The following is a 23,058-nucleotide window of genomic DNA, read 5'->3' as shown; positions in this document are numbered from 1 at the left end:
TAAATAAAATAAAATATAAAAAATTAATATTTATATAATATAGATAAAACAAATTAAAATAAAATATATATAAAAAATATATTAAAGAAATGAAAAAAAATATAAAATTATAATAAAAATAAAAATAAAATATATGACCTTAAAATATATTTAAGAAATGATATTATATAAAAATTAATAATATAAATATAAATATATTAAAAATAAAAATAAAAATATTTATATAATAAATAAAATAAAATATATGACATTAAAAATATATTTAAGAAATGATATTATATAAAAATTAATAATATAAATATAAATATATTAAAAAAAAATATAAAATATTATAATAATAAATAAAAATAAAAATATGATATTAAAAATATATTAAGAAATGATATTATATAAAAATTAATAATAAAAAATATAAATATATTAAACTTATATTTTAATAATTAAAGGTAATTTTGACAATTAGTATTACATTCTCATTAAAGTACTTATAAACCAAACACTGCAATGTTATCAATCACATTACCTGTAATCACATTGCATTGTAATGTACCAAACGCAACTTTAAATTTTCTTTAATTGAATGTTTTGATCAGGCCTAGGGCCCAATATGCTAAGTGGAAGGACCTCAAGATGCTAACCACAGCAAGCACGAACGTGAGTGCTCTCAGGTCCAGTAGAGGAGACGAAATCATGACAGCGGATGCCAAGGATTGGCAAGGGTAACCTACGTCATAGATAGGGTAGGGTCAGAAAGGGTTGAGATAACTATTCTCTCTCCGATCTTCCGATTCCTGCGCTGTTCCTATTCTTGCCGAGCCGCGTATTATTCGGTCCAATAGATTCACCTCCAGTTTATAATTTCTACATTTACATGTATCTCATTAAACTAAATAGATAACAATGGAATAGTCTTTGATTCTAACTGATTTCAAAGGAGTTAAATTGTTTGAAGGCAAAGACAGAGGTGATGGCACAGCCCACCGTCGACTGTGGATGTTCCCTAACGATGAGTAACAAGGCTCTTTCATTTTCAGCTCCCCAAGGGGCCACTCGGCCGTGCTATCTTCGATAACGACAAAAGAGGAAGCATAAACAGTTGATAGTTGATTAGCCATTACCACCAACTATCAAAAGAGTGATACAATTTCATGAACGATAGTATTAGTAGCCCCCGCCCCCCACAATAGTTGTTTTTGGAGTCGGTGGATGACTGTAATTTTCACACAATTAATTGTAAACAAGATTCATGATAAGAATTAAGAATAAGGAAAATACTAACTTGCACATAATTGCCAAGTGATGGGGTTGATGAAGACTGCAATAATGCTGTGCACAGGGTAAAGCATTCACGACCTGCAAATTGCAACAATGATAGGCCCTAATCTTCAGAAAAGAGGTCTTGGTTCGTAGTTGTTACCGCTGAAGAATGGCATTTACAGTACTTGTTCTGCATCAAGGCCTTTTCAGTCCCTATATCAAACATTAATCAGAGTAGTCACTGTGGAAAGAGGTGACTGAAATGGTTTTGGAAAGACCATGCCGGCATCAGTGGGCAAATTGCTCAAACTTTAGAAGCCTTGCAGCAAGTATGAAACAACGGAACACGAGTTACACTCGGATTGGCTCGACAGTGTAAGGTTTCTCAATGAATTCATACTATAACATGGACATGGACAATGAGTGATTACTGATTCAACAATGCAGAAATCTTAATTAGTCAAAGAGATGAGCAAAGCTTATTTACCCGAATGATTTTACTGAAAAAAAAAAAAGAAAAAAAACAAAGGGTAGATGAAAGAATGATATGATTTGATGACTTTTGTGAGCAATGACATGACATTTCAGTCCAAAAATCCTGCAGGGTTTGCCGTGAAAGCTGGGCTCAGCGCCTCCAGTGTGTCCCAGTCGCAATAGTAGGCCCAATGTCGATTGCCAACAACAATTTAAAGGCCAATGCTCTTTCTTCCTTTTTTATATTTCATTATCAATCATTGGATAGCCTTAAACAATTTTGTTCAAAAATTACTACTAATAGATAAAAACACATTAATCGTAAATTTTTAAATTAAAAATTTCGAGTTTCAATTTTAACAATTTTTAAAAAATAAAAATATATAAGATAAGTCTATTTTAATAACTTTATCTTTATTTAAAACTTCTTAAAGTAATCCAACCTCTTCCCCGCAGAATTTTATAAAATTTAAAATTCGATAAATCTTTCACTGTAAAAAATAATAATAATAATAATAAATAAATAAAAGATATTAACATGCAAATTAAATCTTATTTACTGACAGATAACCACCCACTGTTTAAAAAGTACATAACCACTTTATTTGGGCAAATAGAGAAATATAAAAAAGAGTTTAAAAGATAAAGAAGGCACCCATTGGCTGCGTGTAATGTATGCATCTAGCATGTAGAAAAGCGACGTTTAATGGACAAATTAAGAAAAGTAGGGAGGCATAGAGATTACGTGTGAGTGGACTGACTGATTCTAAGGTTCTACTTTAACTTTATTAGTATTGTATAATGTCACTTATTGCACAAAACCCTTCAATTGAAAAATATAGCTTGGATGATAGCGATGAATAATAGATGAAGTGTGGGATTGGAAATAGCAAGTAAACAAAGCTAAATAAACAACATTAGATATCATGTTAAGGCGACACTCAAGGCTTTAATTAGATTTTCCAATTATGTATAATTCAAAATTCTTTATCTATATAATAAAATAATTGATGGATGCAAAGTAAGAAAATGAATTATAACAAGACAAATTCGGTGTTATCTCTGTAGCTTTGGAAGAACTTTATTGTATATATAAAAAAATAGAACCCCATAAAGGGATACGTTGAAAAAATCGACATAGCCTAGATTTTAAAGAGAGTATAGTAACAAAGGCTTATCCTATACACGAGTCCTGCAGTACCTACCCCATTGGATGAGAATCATGCAACTTTTTTTTAACAAAAAATATTATTTTAGAAAATGTGCATGGTTTTTGGTGATAAACTTTCTTATATTAAATTTCTAACACGCACCTTTTCGTGTAAAGTAGATCATGAATAAACAATGAATAATTTCATGTGAACTTAAATGTAAGAGGAAAAAAGCAAATGAAATATATATATATATATAATAGTGTGATTTAAATTGTTAAAAAACTCAAATTGATAGGAAAATATTTGGAGATTCATGCTGTATGTTGAGTAAAAACTATAATACCACATCGAATCTGTAATCGAAGATCTCATAAAAATAGATTCGAATCGATATTTATTATTATTTTTATTTTATATATATATAAATTATATTTTTTATTTTAAAAAACATTTTAACTATTTTTTTACCATGATAGACATACATTCAAATTATATCATTAATAATTTGTATTTGATATTATAGCCAGATTATTTTATTAGATTTACTTGCTCATACCATTTAATTCTTTTGATATTCGAATAAGATAACTTTTAATTTCAATCTTTAAAAATATATATATATATAACACCCATACATCTTATTATTATTATTATTTATTTTTTTATCCTCTGCATGCACCGAGTCTTCATGTTCAACAGGATTCCAAAGTGAAATGTTTGTTTCCATGTTATATGCAAATGAGGTGGCAGATTCCAAAGGCCTACCTTTTTACCACACCATGCAAAAACAGGAGCCATGTCTTACAAAATATGTCTAACACATGGCGTTTTCACCCTCTTTGTATTCTAGCTGATTCATTACTTTTTCCACATGTCAGAATCTGTCGCCTCCAAATGTCCACGCTGCAAACAAACATCTGTCAAACCCTTCAAATCGCCAAACTCAACCTAACTCTGGCCAAGCAAAATTACTGGAATTTTCCCTTTAAAAATTAAACAGAAAAGTATCAATAAAAGAATAATAAAAATAAAATTAAAATTTAAGAAGGTGGTCAAGTTCCTTGAAATAAACGCATCTAATATCTTTGGTTTAGGTTCGGATAGAGGTTCGGTTGAAGACTTTTAAGCCAAAGATAAGCACCTTCCATGCCCCATCCTCCACCCACCACTACAAAGTAACCCCACTTCTTTTCTTCTTCTTCTTCTTCTTCTCTCATCCCTTTTTCTTAAGAGAAAAAAAAAAGGGTTTGCAAAGAAAGTTTCTCTTTTCTTTTTACCAGAACAGCCTCTAAATGATCAATATTGATCAAGAAACAACAGTTAGAGAAATCAAACCAAAAAGCAGAAGAATCATGGTTAGGCCCCCTTGATGGATTATCTTTGTTTGCTCACATTTCTTTTCCTATTGTTTATTGATTCAAATGCTTATATAAATAGTATATATATAGATTGGAATGATATTTATTGTTGAGATGATGATGATGATGATGATACTTTTGTTTGATGATTAATAAAATTTGCGTTATTTAGGGAGGAGGAGGTCCAAACGATGATGATGATAAAGCGGATGTGAAGTGGCCACCATGGCTGCGTCCACTGCTTCAAACGAGCTTTTTTGTTCAATGCAAGCTCCATGCTGATGCTCACAAGAGTGAATGCAATATGTACTGCTTGGATTGCATGAATGGTGCTCTTTGTTCTCTTTGCCTTGCTTATCACAAAGAACATAGACCTATTCAGGTAATAAGTTCAATATCTTTCTTGTTTCTTCACCCGCCGTGTTGATGGCAAAAGATGGAAGAAGAAAGACTAAAATTTTTCCGCTACCAGAAGTTATACATCTGTCTTTGATCATAGGCGCAAAATCTTAGGAATTTGCATTGGTTTCAGCAATGTCATGTGCCTTTTTTTTGGAGGACTTGACAAGAAAAAGGCAAACGAAAATTGGTTTTTCTGTTTTTTTTTTTTTTATTTTTTTCAATAGTCAAACCTTATCATTTCAATACAACTATCTTGATACGGCATTAAGCCCTTGTTGAGTATTTTCATTCCATTGACCGAATTTTTTGCTGAAATTGAGATGGGATTTTGTTTTGTTCTTCTTTCCTTGTTGTGCAGATAAGGAGATCTTCATACCATGATGTGATAAGGGTTTCTGAGATTCAGAAATTCTTGGACATAACAGGGATTCAAACCTACATTATCAACAGTGCCAGGATTGTCTTCTTAAATGAAAGGCCACAGCCTAGGCCTGGCAAAGGTGTCACCAATACCTGCCAAGTCTGTGAGCGTAGCCTCCTTGATTCCTTCAGCTTCTGCTCTCTTGGTTGCAAGGTAATTATTTATCTACATTTATATATTCCTCTAATTTATTTTCTCCAATCAAAAATGGGGTTGTCGATTTTTTTTTCTCTCCCCATATTCCATTTATCTTCCTGCCTTGTATTTTTTTTTATGGCTGTGAGTTTATTTCAGATTGTTGGGACATCCAAGAACTTCATCAGGAAAAAGAAAATGTGCAAGGAAACAGACGGGTCTGATGCTGAGTCATTGAGTGGAGTGAACAGTGGGAGTACGAAGAGCAAAATACAAAGCTTTACGCCGTCGACGCCGCCCCCAACGGCCGTGAATTACAGGACAGCCAAGAGGAGGAAGGGAGTTCCTCATCGAGCTCCAATGGGAGGACTCATTATAGAATACTAATACAAATAAAGCTTCTCTTATTCTTCTTTACTCAACTGATATACACTCTTCCCCACCTAGCCATGTCGACATCTGACCCGTCACTTTGAACGCGGTGTTGGATTATTATGCACAAATGTATTGTTCATAGATAGGCAAAAAGACTACAAAAAAAAAAAAATTGAAAAAAAAAAAAGATCAGATTAAGAAATATTGGATAGTAAGAGTAGTGATGTGTAGGTCTTGATATGTTTTCTTTTGCTTACAGAACTTTTTATTGTATTGTGGGGTTTAAAATGTGTATTATTATATCTCTGTATATAAATATATAGCAGCTGGATGTACTATAAGAGAAAAATTGCACTGTGGAAATGAAATGAATGGAGTGAGTAGACAATTTATAAAAGATGGTTGCAATTGCTGTGACTGGTGATGACATTCCTTTGTGTGAAAGTACTGATCTTTGTGGGTACACTCTGCCCTGAGAAAGCTTCGCTTAAAGAGAGAAAAAACAAACAAAAAAAAGGGGGTCTCAAACGCGACCAAGGGCGCGTTAGACATCAGTTTTGCAGGGTAAGTCCTGGTGCTTTTTGTTGTTCCAAGTCGAAATGGTATGCATGTTTTTCTGGTTGGAGTTCTTTGAAAGAGTTTCAACACGTTTCTCTCAAGTCTTGTTGTAATGCAATAAGACTAGCTTTGTTCCTTTATTTTTTTTTTAATTTATTTTCTTGTTTAGATAATGGAGTAAAATTTTGGCTGACATTTAGGCGGTTGATGATAAGGAATTAAAGATTAATTTAATCAATTTGGCATCATGATGAGGAAGAACAAGTCAATTTTCGATGTCAAATCATAATTTTTCTTTTTCTTTTTATTTTACTTAGTCGGTGTAATCCCATTAAAGTTCCATGGCATTGTGCAAATTGAGAACATATAATAATTGGAAATTAGGTGATACATGAAACATAAAAAAGAAGAAGCTTGATTATAACAATTTAGATTTGACTTGATGGTAATTTTTCCTTTGAAATAATTAACTACACCCGTAATATAAATGCTAACCTCAATCACCTGACTGTAATACATTGGTAGCCAAATTGTGATATAAATTGCCAAAAATTTGGTTTAGAGAGCATTCAAGAATGATTCTTATTGTTTGTATAACTACCAAATATATCAATTAAACAATCGCAATGCCCGTGATTTTGTTGAATTTCTTTTTTTTTTTTGGTTAGATGACTGTACACTCACACAAACTCTCTAACTAGCTCAACATTAGCTTGTAAGAAAGAAATATAGATACAGGGGCGAATCGTCCCTTTGTAATGGTCTCCAAAGTTTTTAAATTTTTTATATATTATATTTTTTAATAATTTTTTAAATAATTTTTTTATTAAATAATTAATATAATTAAAAAAATATTAAAATAATTTTACAAACTTTATTAAATTTTACTCAAACTTTTAAATTTTTTTGAATTTTTAAATTTCTCCTCATCTTTTTTTCTTTTCTTTTATGCTTTGTATTGTGAAATTATAAAAAGATCAAATTTTTTAATTTTTTTTTTTTTATATTATTATTATTTTATATTTTCAATTATATTCTATTTACTCATAAATTTTAAATTTCTATAGATTTTTTTTTAAAATTTATACGAATCATCAATCATATTTTTTTTTGTTATATAGGTTATATCTCTTATTTGTCATTTTTTTTATTATGTGGATTTTATTTTTAATAATTTTAATTTTTAAAAATTAAAAATTTATTATATATGTAATTCTCAAATATAAGTTATAGTGTTGCATTATTGGTTGTTGCTTAAAATTTCACTAATATATATTTTTTATTAATCCTAATTATATAAAAAAATAATCTCGAGTATATATTTTTAATGTGCTTTATATTTTATATTTAGTTTTAAAAAAATTATTTTGAATATAAGAAGAAATTATTAATTCTATATATCGTATTTAACTATTTCTATTTTATGCATTATAGTTTAACATTTGGTGTTATAAACTTAAATATAATAAAATAAAAATATTGATGTTAACTACATTAATTTTTTAGTTGATTATATTGAGAAATATAAGATTTAAAAACAAAATAAATGATAAGTTTCTTACAAATAATTTAATTATTCATATTAAAAAAAGATATTACCATCATCAAATAAAATTTTTCTAAATCACCATTATAAGTTTTTTTTATTTACATATTATATAAAATTATTATTTATTATAAATTTTTTAATTATTAATAATTAATTTTAATATATTAATTTTAAAAATTTTTAATTTTATTCTTCTTAATGTTTGACCTCCTCAGTAAAAATTACCTAGCTCCCAGCATAGAGAATGATTATATTTTTCCTATAATTGCTGGTTGGTAAACTCCTATTCAAGTCATTACTTGTTCTTACATTCCTCGATTTTAGGAACTCAAACTTTTCTTTGAATGGAAAGGTCAATCCCATGCACACACCTCAAGTTATGCATTTACTTGTCATGGTGCTTTAATTTCCAAAAAGAAAGATTACCATAGTTATAGCATCCAATATGTGATGTTACATATGTATATATATATATATATATATATGGTGTTAGTTATCACTGGTAAATTTAATTGTAATTTTAATGTATAGTCCTCCCTTGTTTCAATTTTTAAAAATGCCACATAGAAAAATAGTACTCTCTCCGGTTTTTCTTTTCACTTTCATGAAATTAAAAAAAAAACAATTTTAACTTTGACGTAAATATATTAAAATTTTAAATTCTTTTTATAATTTAGATGGTCAATGTTTTTAATATGAAAAATAAATTTATAATATAGAAAAAATAATTAGATATATAAAATGAAAAAAAAAGGCTTCATTTAGAGACATCTCAAAAATGAAAGGTAGACAAAAAAAGATAGTAGACGGGGAAAATAATTAAAGGAGGAGAAATTAAAAAAATAGCCCCATTTTTTTTATCATTATAGAAAAAATCCCTTTGATGATGGGGAAGTTGATTAAGTCTTTGTATACCAACAACACAAGTAATTTAACAATATTTGCAATTCCCCTGCAAAGTTCCATAATAATTAAAATTCTAAATTACAAAATAAACCCATCAAAATTTAAAAATTAAAGTTCCATGCAATTTCTGGTAAGGTCTTGAATTGACACATACTTTGTCTTTTTCACCGGTAATACCGGTAAAGGGCCAAATTTTCTTTTTTTTTCTAGAAAACAAAAAATCAAGTAATATTTTTTTAATTTAATTGGCGTGAAAGTGATGGGGTGCACGCCGCCCTTAGAAGTCGAAGCACCTGAAAATTGCCGTCGTAATCAAACCAACTTTAATACCCTCCAGACGACACGTGTCCATCAGACTCCAATAATTGTACATTGGTCAGTTCTGAGCCGTCCGTTGCATCATAAAAAAAAATTTCATCTTTTGCGTTGTACTTTGTTGAATAATAAAGGCAATAGACAAAAAACAAAAAAAAAGAGAGACAGACAATGGGGTTATTATATTATTTATTAAATAAAATAATGATTATTATAATGTTAAAGTCTTGATTATGGTGGGGTTGGTGATGGCTAAATCATATAGCACGATTTTAATGTTAAATTATGGGAATTTGAATCAAATCCGTATTCTTTGACATTAACAAGAATTTCATAATTATCTAATTAAGGGGATAAAAAAATAAAAAGTAAAGAAAAAAATGGTCATGTGCTTGGGTTTCTATCACATTGAAAATGAACTCTCTCATACATTCAGAAGAATATATTTTTTTCTTTAAATGAGAAAAATTTATCCTCTACTTGTGATCAATAATTGAAGTGTGACGATAGCTTTGATGTTTCATTTACGAGAATTATTATATCAAATGCAAATAATTAATAATATAAAATTCGTAAATCACACTCAATATATAGTCATTAAGCACGGTTAATGACCCATTAAAATAAGTAAGATACCGAGCCTGAGTTATTGGTTATAGTGATTGTTGGGGGATTAGCCAACCCAGTCTAAATTAATTATTCATTGCTGCAGCAAATGTTGGAATATTGTTGGGAATTATTTTGTTATGTAAATGGGAATTTTGCAGTATATATTTCATAGTCAGTCAGGAAATATCAAGAGCATAACTCTTAATGTTGCAAAAACGTTAAAAAAAAAAAAAATCATTTCATGCCAAGATGATTCTGTCTTCATTTTGAAGAAATGAATAACCTTCAGAAAAAATGTTCCATGTCAAGCTTTAACCTTTTAATTTTTTTTAATATTTATTGTTCCATGTGTTATAAGTGATTTTTTTTTTACTTTTAAATAATAATTTTATACAAAATATAAATATTTTTAAAATATAAACTTAATTGTTTATAAATAAAAGACAATTATAATATAAAAATTATATAGTTTAATTATTTATAAATAAAAATTTGTAATATAAATCTATAAATTATTCAATATTATTGTAATTGAGAAAATATTTTTAAAGAAAGTCATTAAATACAATTAAAATTCTTATTTGCAAATTGAATAAATTTTATTAATGTGTATAGTAAAAATATTTTTAAAAAATAATTCAATACAATTAAAATTTTGTTATGTTTACAAATTCAATAAATTTTATTATTAATAATAATATATAAAATTATAATTTAAAATTATAATGAATAAATATGATAATTTTGGTCAATCTAAATTTTTCTAACATTCGTAATTTTACATTTATTATGCCAATACATATAATTACGTGTACAAGTAAAATTAGAATTATACTCAAAACAATGAATAAACAAATAGAAATTGAATATAACTGAAGAAAATCTAAAATAAAGTTGGATAAAAAATTGATGTAGTGTTATGAGACTTAAATGGTTTCATGCCTCATCCTTATCGCTAAGACAAGACTCTATCAATCATGTATATCAAAATTTTACCTCAAATCATGACATATGAAGGGAAATGTATTTCCCATGCAATTACGCGCTAATTCTTTTCCCTATTTTTCAGTCACCAATTCTATAATCATAATTGACATGTGAAGAATAAAAAATCTGTATGAGCAAAATAAAAAGAAAAAGAAAAACAAAAGAGAGAGAAGGAAAGTGTGATCTCTTGTCGTTTATATTAAAGAAAGTACAAATGCCTATATGCTTTCATGTCTCCTCCTCCTCTTGTCCAAAGTGGAGTGAGATGTTGAATAGAAAAACCTTCCACCCCCACTATAGAATTAGAATCCTGTACTTTCCATGATAGATATTGAATGTACTAAAAATTAAAATAATTTAATCTGAGATTCAATTTTATTAAAAGTGATAATGTCAATATTAACGTGACATTGATGTGACATCACATGTCATATGGTTTTGAAGTGATTACATGGTATCGACATGTTGATGTGGTACTGACATGCTGATATGTTAGTATCACATGAAGGATTAAAAAAAAATTTTTAAAAATTATGTCACCTCATAGACATTAAATTGAATAAAAATATATAGTATAAAGATTAAATTGAACAAAATTAAAATATTGAGAGACTAAATTAAAAAATATTTTAAAAAATATAAATATTAAAGTAGGTGATAGATATACTTATTAATAAACTAACATTTAAATATAAAAAATTTATGGTGTTAAAAAATATATATATATATATTTTCTTACTTTATTATTTGATTTTAGAATATGTAAATTAATTTATCTTTTTTGTAAAAATTAAGTTTGAATTCTTTTTCAAAAGAAATTGAAAAAAATCTCATAACTAAATCCAAATTTAGAAGAATAACTTGCATTATGTTACAATAAAACAATATAGTAAGACTAAATAATTTTTCTTTCTTCTATTTATATTAGTATAAAAATTTAAAATTTATTTGACTTAGTTTTTAACTTTAACTGAACTCAAATTAGCAAAATAGGTTGATTTAGTTACAATTTTTATAATTTACAAATACCCATTCTCTTGAAATTATTCAACTTTTACCCAATTTACCTTTTATTTAAATTAACTCAAAGTTTCTTATAAAACGATTTTATTTAAGTTTAAATACCACAATCAAATTTTGCTAAATTTAAATTTACAAAAAATTTGTATATTCAAAATAAAATAATATAAATATTTATAATTATATTTAACTTTGTCAACCATACATACAATCTTTAATCTAGGAAAATTCAATCTAAAAATATAACCTCAAATATTAAACCAAATAAAAAATTAAAGAGGTTGAGTAGCTCTGATGTAATAAGAGTTTTATCATACCCAAATTAAACAAGTTAGAATGAGGAGTTATTTTTATAATCATTACTAACTTCATATTTTTTTAAAAAAAATTAAATCAACTTATTTTGCTAATTTGAATTTAGGTTTAAGTTAAAAACTAAGTCAAATAAATTTCAAGTTTTTAGATTGTTATAAATAGAAAAAAAAAAGAATTTTTTTAGTACTGTTTTATTATTTTATTTCAACATAATAAAAGTTATTCATTTAAATTTGGCTTTAGGTATCAATTTTTTTTCAATTTTTTTTATAAAAAGTGAATTCAAACTTAATTTTTACAAAGAATGTATATATTCTATAATCAAATAATCAAGTAAAAATATATATATATATTAACACAATAGATCTTTTACACTTAAATATTTGACTTATTAATTAGTATATATATCATCTACTTAAATATTTATATTTTTAAATATTTTTTTAATTTAGTCCTCTACTCTAGCATTTGACTCATTGATTGGTGTACTATCCTTTGCCTAAAAAATTGAGTTTTAATCACACTTCTTTAGACTACATTCTTTTTTGTATAGTAAAATTTTAAAAAGTGTGGTTATTTAAACTTTTAATTTCATTTTTTTCATATTTAGTAGCAATATAAAAAAGTATAATCTTTGCTAGTATATGTAATTCCTATTGTTACATTTTATTCATAATGCATCTAAAAATTTATATAACGAAGTTAAATCTACAAAAATATTTAAAAATATATAAAAAAAAGTATTGTTAAAAATATTTTTAATAACACATTTTAAAAATGTGTTGTCTTAAGTCAAATTTGTTGTAATGTTAATAGCAAAATTGAATATCATTAAGAAGAAAGACTAAATTAAAATAATTTTTAAAATTAATAGACTAAATTACTTTAATTTTGAGTAAAAAATTAAATTAAATAAAATGCATAAGTATAAAAACTTAATGGTTATTTTAACTAAATTACACCTATTTCTATGAAAAAATGATAATTTTGGAATTCCATAACGTCCGAATATAAAGAAGAATAAACCAAAAGGATATCCATTTGTTTTAATTCTAATGCACAAACCATCGTATTCTTCAAAAAAAAAGCTAAGAGCACATTTGTATTTGAACACTAGGATGAAAATTATTCTGTTAACCAACACTCATTCCTAATGATGAAATGCCAAAGAATTAGATACCACAATGTCATAATTTCATGATATCAATGAGTTTATTTCATGTATTTAAATTAGTAATAATTTAAATAATCAGTGACAGAATTAAGATTTTAAATTCGAAAATGTGAGAATGAAAATTTTAATATTTTAAAAGATAAAATTTTAAATTTTTTTTAAAATAAAAGCAAAATTTTAAAATAAAACAAAAAATATAAATTTTGAAATTTTGAGGGACGGGGCCCCTACTGGCCCCCTTCCTCCACCTCTGTCAATAGCCTTGGGCTTTACTCAACTGCTAATTAACATTGAAAAAGATTCCAGTGGAGTTCTTAAGTTTATATTTTAATATTTGTGTAGATTTGCACTCAACTTAAAGGGTATTTTATATATATGTATTTAAAAAAGCAGATTCAATTTTTTTTAAATTATATATCAGAGTTAAATATTTAAATATAAAATATTAATTATTTTAATTTAAAATTTTTATTATTTTTATTCACAAATGACGTATTACAAATTTAAGTTAAAAGTTATATATATATATATATATATCATAACCGATCGTCGTAAATTCTGTATATTAGATTGGTGTTATTATAATCTCCTCTTTTTAAGGCCTTCGCATCCTCGCCAAACTCAACGCATCAAATACAGAATGAAAATCACACCAGCGTGGGAATTCTAGAAGCGTCTCCCACCACACGCACTCAAATGTAGTACTTTGCTCCCTGTAGCACATAGATCTTGTACTTTCAATTGGCGAGATTTTTAATATCAATTATGAAAATTTGTATTGAATTTACGAAGTTTTGTCCATTTTGACTTAGAGAATCTGACTATTTCATTCATAAAAGAACACTTTGTAGGTGCTAGTGTTGGGATATATCGTAGCTGATATTCTCAAGTTTTCAATATGAAAATGTGGATGTTCCAATTCTCGTATAAAATATAATAATTATCTCATAATTAAAAACATTAAGTTTTCACTAAAATATGATGATAAAAGAAAAAGAAAAACATCTCAAGGCGGCAGAGGTTGCCCAATTATTCTGAGCTGCACTAGTTGCTTCTTATCCTCAGCACAAGACAGAACTCTATGAACCCATCAATCACTTTTTGTGGGTCCTTAGAGCATTTTCCTCCTCTGAGATATGCCTCTCCACGTCATGGATTCTCTTACTAACTGTAGTTTTCCTAGATGTATATATATATTTTTCATTTAGTTTTTGTCCACTTGCTCCACCATGAAACTAAGCTAGGGGTTCGTTCAGGATAGGGTGGGAGCCCACCACTGAGGAGCCCCGGCCTAAGCCATGATGTCAATCACCTTCTCCGTTGTGATCGCCTTCAGTTCATTTCACGATATGCATATAATAAATGCAATTTAATATTTACTTTGTACTTATTGGCTGATTGCCCCTTGGTTAGGTTACCCACATTACCAATATAAAATATAACGTTCAAAGGGGAAAATTGTGGGCATTTTTTGTTTCCAAGTGAAGCTTATTTAATGCTCTCTTCCGCGTACACATGCACACAGATAATTCTTCAAAAGAAGTAATATAATTTTATTTACCATCAAACATATAATGTTAACGTCAAATTAAATTTAATTAGCACAACTTTAAGCTCTTATGACTATAGATATAATCTTGCCACTTTCTCCTCCCATAGTTTCTTAATTTCATAAATATTGATTATCAGTGCTAAAGTTAGGATTTCACGTTTGAAGGAATAAAGAGTTCAAAATAATATCTATAAAATATTTATATTGAAAGTTTAATATTTGATAAAAATATAAAGCAACTTAAATAAAAAATTTATATAAAAATTATATAAATAAATTTTAAAAATTATTCAAAAAATTATTTTTAATAAAGTACTTAAAAAAATTAACTAGCATAATGATAAATAATTTAATAATGATAATAATCTTAATTTCTAAATAAACTTAATAATAAACAAAAATTAACAAATATAGTAATAAAAATCTAAATAGGAAGTAATCTCCTAAAAAATATTAAGACTATCAATAAACAATTCAAGGGGGAAGCAATTCTTTAAAATTAATAAAAAATTTAAATATAATATCAATAAACAATTCAATAAAAAAACAATCTCAAATAAAAAACTTAATTATTCACAGGAATTTAAATAAAAAAAAACACAAAGAATTTGTAGGATAGTAATCAAGTAATCTCTAAATAAGTAAGTAATAACTAACTTTAGGTGCTTAGTCAAAATTTTTTTATTGTTTTTAATAAAAAATTGACTAAGACGGTAAATTTTAAATCAAAATTATAAATAAAAATCATTAAATAAAAAAATTAAAGTTAAAAATATTAAAATAAAATAAATAAATAAACCAAACTTATCAATTATTATAATATAAAAATTGAGTTAGTACTAGAGGTTTTCTACACAGAGAATATTAGTAAGAAAAAAATATAAAAAATATTTTTTTATTTCTACAGTATTTGATAAAAAAAGAGAATATGAGATGATAGTTGTGAAGTTTTGAAAAAATGAGATTTAAAAATAATTTTATTACAATAGGTTTATCTTAGTCTTATTAAAATTAATTGTTGAAATAATTGTTGTGGACGTATCACAAAAAAGAAATTATTATTGAGTAAAAATTATAAAATTTCAAAAAAATAAAAATTAAATTATAAAAAAATGCAAAATTGTTATGTGGCGGGCCCCTTCTAGGCCCCTTCCCCTCCGCCTCTGCTAACTGAATCTAATTTACTCATTAATCTGAAGAATTTGTTAAATAATTCTCTTCCTTATGGTTGTTAGGATCACGGATATATGAATGCTAAAATTAAATGTGAAACATGCTTCATATAATCCCCTTGGGAAAATAAAAATCAGGACATGAATCAAATGTAAACACGAATATATATATATATATATATATATATTAAATCATCGATTATGAAGAGAGATAAATTTTCTTCTCATACCATAAATCTCTTATCATTTTTTAAATTTAAATATTAAATATTTAATTACTTTTTATTTAGAAAACTAATATGTTACAACATTCAATTCAACACTAAGAATATTGGGAGGAACTAATATGAATAGGGTTGCATTTATTATAAGAGACTGGTCATGGATTACCCTTTAATTCCAACAAATAAGCTTGAAAATTAAACAATAATATCATAAAAAAGGGTTAGAAGATAAGAAAAAAGTGATGCTGAATATGAGAAATATAAGTTCAGGTAGATCTGACATGGACCATTTACTTATTTAAAGTCACTTTTTGAAAACCTTAGACCAGTCTGACCATAATAATGTCCTACTACTAGACTCTAGAAGGGTGGACTGACTTATTCAAAGCCAACCATTCAATATGTGGACTTTTCCTGCATTTTCCCCGTTTAATTTTTTTTAATGAAAAAAAGGGTTATCATTTTCTGACCACATATTTTTCTTCTCCATTTTTATTATTTTTTGTTTCATTTTGCTATTAGTGGCTCAAGGTTTGAAGGGTAGTACAAGAATTTATAATGGGAAGGCAAAAGTACAGATGGGAAAAAAAGACAAAAGCATAAACTAGCCTTTTGTTTGTTTTTTTCTTTAGGGTTAGGGTTCTTTCTAATCTCATCAACCAACAGAAGGAAATACAACAGCGACAGGCTGAAAGATGGGCACACAAAAAATAAAAAGAAAATGCAAATAATTTGTAAATAAATAAATAAATAGGAGAGGCAAAGTAAGCAACAAGCAACCATTAAGAGGTTTGGAAAAATACATTTGGGCATGTTTCCTTCATTATCATATTTGGAATTGAAAAAAGAAAGAAAAAATCTAAAAAGGAAGAGGGTTGTTGAATTTTAGAAAAACAAAGTCCTAGAATCACATGTACATATATTGCCAATATAAGTCAATTTTTGGCCTCAACCACCATTTTTTCTTTGGATGATGAGTTAGTTGGAAAGTTTAAACCTAGTTAAGGCTGATCAAAGTCAATCCTCTCATCACTCTATGGTTAGACTTGGTCACTCCCCATCCCCATCCTCATTCCCAATGTACACATTTAGTGGCATAAACTAGACTAGGAGGGGCTCTCTTAATTAACCTTTTTGATGTCCTATTGAACCCAAAAACAAATTTAGAATCATATATGCGCAAAAAAGGGGTCTAAAATTTTGGGAAAATGTCAATAATTGTGTTCAAGACATAACATAATTATCTAACGAATGTTATTGTATCCGATTTTTATTATATGATGAGACATAATTTTTTACAATTTTAAGAGTGGTTAATTATGTGTACAGTCAAATATTTGTCGCAAAAAAAAAAAGATAAAATAGATTTTCTCATTGCTGAGCACTATTGTGCCAATCCAAGTTTGTCTCCTTTCCTTAGAAGACAAGAAAAATATGATACTTTGACTAAAATTTTCAAATGTTCCTAATTTGGTTGCTCCAATCAGGCTGATAAATGAATCAGTGGCTTAGTGCATTTGAGATTGGCCCCAGAAAATTGTATGCTGTGAGGTCAGCTACCATAAATGCCAAAGAATTACTTGGCAAGACAATTTACATGAGTGCTGTATGTGTCCTGTTCACAATGAAGAAGATTAAAATCCTTATGGGACCATTTGGAGGGCTCTACCCACTACCCACTTTAGTCTAGGACAGGCTTTTCGGTTCACCTAAGGCTGCTGGAATGTAACATGTTTTTCCAGTTATTTCATCATTTTTATGCTTAACTTGTTGGGTAAGAAATTTATGTTTTCAATGATTTTTAGAGGCAGATTGATGTAAAAATGCTTAACAAAAGTTTCATATATCTTGTAGCAGCAGTAGCAGCTCCTTTATGATAATGGGCATGTAAGTTTTTGGGTGAACCTTGATCTGGACTTATTTTCCAGTTTTAATTACTTCTAAATCCAAAACCATGGTGAATCAATTTGCATAAAGACAATGAATGCTCATTTTAATTAATCTCAAAACATTTGGCAGCTCCAATAAATTAGATGGTCGAGGGATGCAGGTGGGACAGGAGTACATGCATATTCTAAAAATCTTGCAGAAAATGGTAGGCACCAATCTCACTAGCCTCATCGTAAGTCACAACCATCTACTAGCAATGGAACTCGTTTCAAAATTTCAATCACCAAATCTCATTCATTGCATCACAATCATCTATATATCACAACACACAACAATCTATTAGCTATGGAAGAAAACCATTTCCATCAGCAATCTTATTCATCCCCCCATCATCATCATCATCATTATCAATTTGCCAGATAAATTTAGAGTTATGATCATTGTGAAATGATTGTAACCTAGTGAATAGACATGGTGAGTGATCTTTTTACATTTCTCATACCTAGCTACTAGCAATCTCTTGAATCAAGTAAGTGTTTCTGCAGAGTGTTGTTGAGAAGGGAGGCATAGTCCATAAGTTGAGGGCTTAGTTGTGTCTAAAATTATTCTAATCTCCAATAGGAATCTTGCTGGTCAGGAGAACCTGTTGTTAGATTCACATATCCTAACATTCAATTAGAGGAGTCCTTTGGGAAGGAGAGGAATCTAAAATTTTTTTCCAGAAACTGCATGATCTGAAAACTAGAATTACTTGTCGACAATATTCTGTTGTCTTGATGAATATAAATAACACCGCAAGATGGTATGAGAATTAATTTTTATAACATTGATACTGGATGACATTGGAATCACTGTAGAGTTTGAATCAATAACAAGGCAAATCTGTTGCCAGTATAATCAATGTTTAGATGGATAATATACAAGGTTACAAGCTATGAACAAAGAGATCCAAAAGAATGGAGAAACCAACATGGGCTTCAAGGCACCATGTCACAAGCTGGAAATATGATCTCAACCTACATCTGTCCGTACAGTAGAACTCTCCAGATTGAATGCAAATGACTCTGACAGATCAACGGCATCTTGAACCCGAAGTCGGGTCCCCTGTTGCCTAACTACTGTGGCTGCAATCCTAGCTGCTAGTGTACCCATACCTTTCAAATCTGAGACACCTCGCAATATACCATACAAAATACCGGATGCATATGCATCACCAGCACCACATGTGTCCACAGGTACACATGGAGAAGGAGGAATATATACAGCTTCTCCTTTCACACCTATATAAGATCCTCTAGGTCCATCTGTAACTGAGACTAGAGGAACGAAGTGGCTAAGATACCTTGTTGCTGAAATAGGGCTTTCCTTTGAGGAAAAATGACATAGAGCTCTTGCTTCATCACTGTTTGCAAACACAATATCCGCATAATTCCCAACAATTTCCCTGAATAAGGGCAAAAAAAAAAATAAAATTGAGAACTTAATGGAACTTAATGGTACATGTACTGAGCTTAAGGTTATTATGAATGCATTCCACAACAGATATAGGGAGCCACCTTAGAATAGAATTCATAGAGATGCTTAGAAGTAAAATCATGATAATAGAATCAATCACGGCTGGAAATTGTTTTAAAACAGAAAACTCTATTAATCAGCCTGTAATATTGCCAATTTCCGCACTTATCAGTAAGTTTCTCCTCTAACAAGCAGCTTTCAAACTTTCCAGAAGTTACAACATTCCAAGCATCTGACCTCTCAAGAAAATTTCAACTTCCTCATTAAGCTTCAAGCCAGGTCCATCAGTTTTGTCAGATTCTCAACTTTTTCAAGAATGAACTTTTTCATCCAGACAGATATCTTTTCCAGTAAAGACAGGTTCCAAAAATATTAAACATCCTGAATTATACAGCTAAATTTTGATCATGTACACTACTGTCCAAACTCAGAGGGTAGATCCAAAGGTTTAGCTTCCAAAAAAAACCCGTCAAAAAACTAGAAAGCTCATCACCATGTGCCTAATTTCAACATTTAGGTAAATCTAGGTTTTTTGAAGTTGTAGAGTTCTATTCTCTCTTTAAAGGAAAATCAAACATAAATTCCAAAATCCTTACACCACTATCAAATTGTCTTCAATCAAACTATCTACAATTAAAATCAATCGCATTATTCTTTATTATAGAACATATAAATACCTTCTAGAAGACAAAATAAAAAGCCAACAAATTCTAATATGGTTGACTAAAATAGACAACAAACTTACCAGAAATCATCATAGTGTCTCTCAATGCAGGAGATATCTGATGCTGTGACTGCCACCAGGGCACCACTCCGGCGTGCTTCTTCACATGCCTTTATAATAGTTTTGATTGTATCAGGAAGTTCAAATAAATAGCCCTCTACAATAAATATGTTTGTTTTAGAAACAACGCCAGCCAAGCAAGAATCATAATTAATAGTTGATGATGTACCCTGAAATAACAGAAAGAAGTTATTAGGACTGCTTGCAATTCACCTCCCACACCATACACATGCTCTTAAAGAAAATTAGGACATTGGAGAGTTTCTGGTGCAATGTCATTTTGAAAGAACTTTTGCACAAGAAGGGATGCAAAGAATTTAGTATACAGTTGACAAAGTGTTGCAGCATAAAAAGGAGTTGCTTGAACATAAAATTTTATATTATAAGTTTATTATATTTTATGGGCTTCATTGAAATTTTTATATAGATATAGAAGTTTCAGATTATTTAGACACTTTTATGTTTATTGCTGTTTTCCTTATTTTCTAAGTACTAGGGCATTTGGGATGTATTTGGCATTTTGCATTTCTATTAGGATTTAGGGTTTAGTGATAAGTATCTATGTTATTTCAGTTTTAAGAGAGTTTTGATTGATGGATTATTGAGACTTAAAATTATTAAGTTTGAGGTTTTTCCCTCTGTTGATTCGCTCTGGCTTCCTCCCCCCAGTCTTCCATTACTCCCCCAATTTCCTCTGGTTCTCCCTAATTTCTTCAACCTATTTCTGATTTTCCCTCTGATTTATGTTATATATCTCTTTCCCTTCCCTGTTCCACATCACAAAGTCATGATAAGGTTGGTACATAAATTGCATGATTTATAGTGACTGAACTAGTCATTGCTACATGAGTTGTCCTAGAGATGATGGCAAAACAACAGCAAAAAATGATAGACTACAGTAAACCAATAGGGAAGCAAAAAGTTGATCTTGGATCCAGTTTTTGAGGCATCGTCCCCATAATTCAGGGGTAATTAAACGTAATTCAGTAAAATACAAGAAGAAAAATTACTCCCACAGACAACCAGCATGTGGAATGAAAAGCATCTGTGAACAAGAAGCACCATATTCTTTGACATTAGACATGAAGGGGGGAGCATGTAGAAGCATGCAGACCCCAAATGATGAGAAAAGTTCACAAAATGATTGCTTTTCCAATTTGATACTCAATGCTTATGTAAGTATGCATATGTGTGGATCTGCAATACAGATAATAAAATAACACCAATATATTTTCCCTCTAAGAATTCAACCCAATACCCAAAAAGGAAAGCTGCAACGCTCAAGTGTGTGAGTCAGAAACTTTAACAGTGACTACATTATATGAATCATAACTCAATTGAATCTCAATAGGAAACGAGACTATAAACTTCAAAATTTATGTGGCCTGCAAGGATTATGATAAGTTATTTGTGAAAGAAGTCTAACCTGATAAGCAAGCATTGTGCGCTGAGCATCTGGAGTTGTGAGAACTATCACTGTTCCTGTTGTCCCATCCTTGATAGGTTCAGAAAGAAAATTCACATCTGCCCGATGTAATTTTGCCCTAAATACATCAAGATATTGGATTTTTAATCAACAAGACCATTGCAAATTACAAATATCTAAATGAGTTAAACAGCCAAATTGTAATTGCCAATAATGACAATTTAAGAGTAATCTCAGATCTATGAGCAAATACCATAAGCCTCAGATTATTATATATTAGAAGAAGCTTACAATGTACAAAACAAGGAGAGACAAAATTTTTATCATCCTGGTAATACTGATAGTAAGGAGATCTCTAACATTATTGCTATTCTTCTCCTCGTTCCAATCCCTATATCAACCTTAAAACAGATAAAACTACATAGAGGGAGGACCCACAAGATGCAAGGGAGGAAACAACACTTTCTATATTAGGAGTGTAAAAAACCTCAAATCAAAAGTTTTGAACCCTATCATTACCACAATTTACATCCACTATGTTGAAAAGGACTCCAGAAACTTGCACAGATTCATGGCATAACAACAAATATTGGACAAGAAAAGAGTATTGAGGGAAAAGAAAAAGGTTGTGGGATGGAATTCCAATGGATAAAAGGGGAAAAGAATAGTAGAGTTTAGTACAAGTAAAGAAGTAAATATAAGCTTATCAAGGGAAGTCTCAATTATCAAAGGTTCCTCCACAAATATATGTGAGACTAGAATCAGCAAAATGTAGATTATCAGACAACAATTTAATTGTTCCAGTGGCAAAAATTATCGTAACACCAGACTTTAGCTATCAAGTTTGGATACCACAACAAAACGAAGCTCCCTAGGAACCACATATTTCTGTTTTTATTTTATTAAAGTGCATCAAAATGGTGGACCACTGAAGTTTATGGGAGTTATACAAGAGAAGCACCCCCAAAAAATACAAAACAAAAAAAGACAAGGAAAAGGGACACAAAAACTATAGCCCCAATTTTAAGCTTAAAAGAAACTCAACCAAAACACTGAATTAATAATTCCCTGCAGTTCTTTTCCACATGCCAACACCTCCATTATAGTTCTCGGCATGACTTAATGCACACGAAATAGGGAATAAAATGAAGCCCACAAACATCAGAAAAAATGTCAACTTATTATTGCTTAATCCCAGCAGCAGTCCAGATATCTATGGAAAAGTGTGCACACCCATGATAGCAGACCTCATAGAAAACAACTCTCAACAGCTAGCAGAAACAAATAATAAGACTTAATTTAGTATTATCTATTCTTAATGGAGCTCCAAAAGGCTTCACTAGTCCATGAATACCTAAAAAGTGCATACACCTAGACCAAGTCCAATCTTGCAAGATTCTGACAAAAATTTGGCATCCCATGCTAGTGCATGGTATCTACATTCATGTACCTAGAACATATAGCTTTTTCATCTTCTCAACCCTCT

General features: G+C 29.1%; 2 protein-coding genes across 2 annotated transcripts in view; one reads left to right on the top strand and one right to left on the bottom strand.

Moving 5' to 3' along the window:
* The first annotated feature begins 4,031 nt into the window (after positions 1–4,031).
* LOC110415440 (protein RGF1 INDUCIBLE TRANSCRIPTION FACTOR 1-like) lies at positions 4,032–5,661 on the top strand. Its single transcript, XM_021427103.2, has 4 exons — positions 4,032–4,240; positions 4,416–4,625; positions 5,004–5,219; positions 5,361–5,661. Exons 1-4 carry the CDS (start codon positions 4,178–4,180, stop codon positions 5,586–5,588), a joined length of 717 nt encoding a protein of 238 aa, XP_021282778.1. The 5' UTR covers positions 4,032–4,177; the 3' UTR covers positions 5,589–5,661.
* Positions 5,662–18,662: 13,001 nt separating this feature from the next.
* NARA5 (pfkB-like carbohydrate kinase family protein) overlaps positions 18,663–23,058 on the bottom strand; it is an 8,264-nt gene continuing 3,868 nt past the window's right edge. Inside the window, exons 3-5 of the mRNA XM_021427816.2 lie at positions 21,573–21,690; positions 20,108–20,316; positions 18,663–19,291 (exon numbers count right to left, since the gene is read on the bottom strand). Of these exons, the coding sequence (XP_021283491.1) occupies positions 18,859–19,291; positions 20,108–20,316; positions 21,573–21,690 (760 nt within the window). The 3' untranslated portion in view covers positions 18,663–18,858. The remainder of the gene's footprint in view (positions 19,292–20,107; positions 20,317–21,572; positions 21,691–23,058) is intronic.

This window comes from Theobroma umbraticum, unplaced genomic scaffold, assembly GCF_002168275.2.
Source record: "Theobroma umbraticum cultivar Fairchild unplaced genomic scaffold, ASM216827v3 scaffold_147.0, whole genome shotgun sequence".
Lineage (NCBI taxonomy): Eukaryota > Viridiplantae > Streptophyta > Magnoliopsida > Malvales > Malvaceae > Theobroma > Theobroma umbraticum.
The sequence above is the reverse complement of the archived record's forward strand: the minus strand, read 5'-3'. Positions and strand labels throughout refer to the sequence as shown.

Coding starts and splice junctions, on each gene's coding strand:
- LOC110415440 (XM_021427103.2), top strand. CDS start 4,178: ATGATCAATATTGATCAAGAAACAACAGTTAGAGAAATCAAACCAAAA. Junction 4,626..5,003: donor AAGAACATAGACCTATTCAG/GTAATAAGTTCA, acceptor CTTGTTGTGCAG/ATAAGGAGATCTTCATACCA. Junction 5,220..5,360: donor TCTGCTCTCTTGGTTGCAAG/GTAATTATTTAT, acceptor AGTTTATTTCAG/ATTGTTGGGACATCCAAGAA.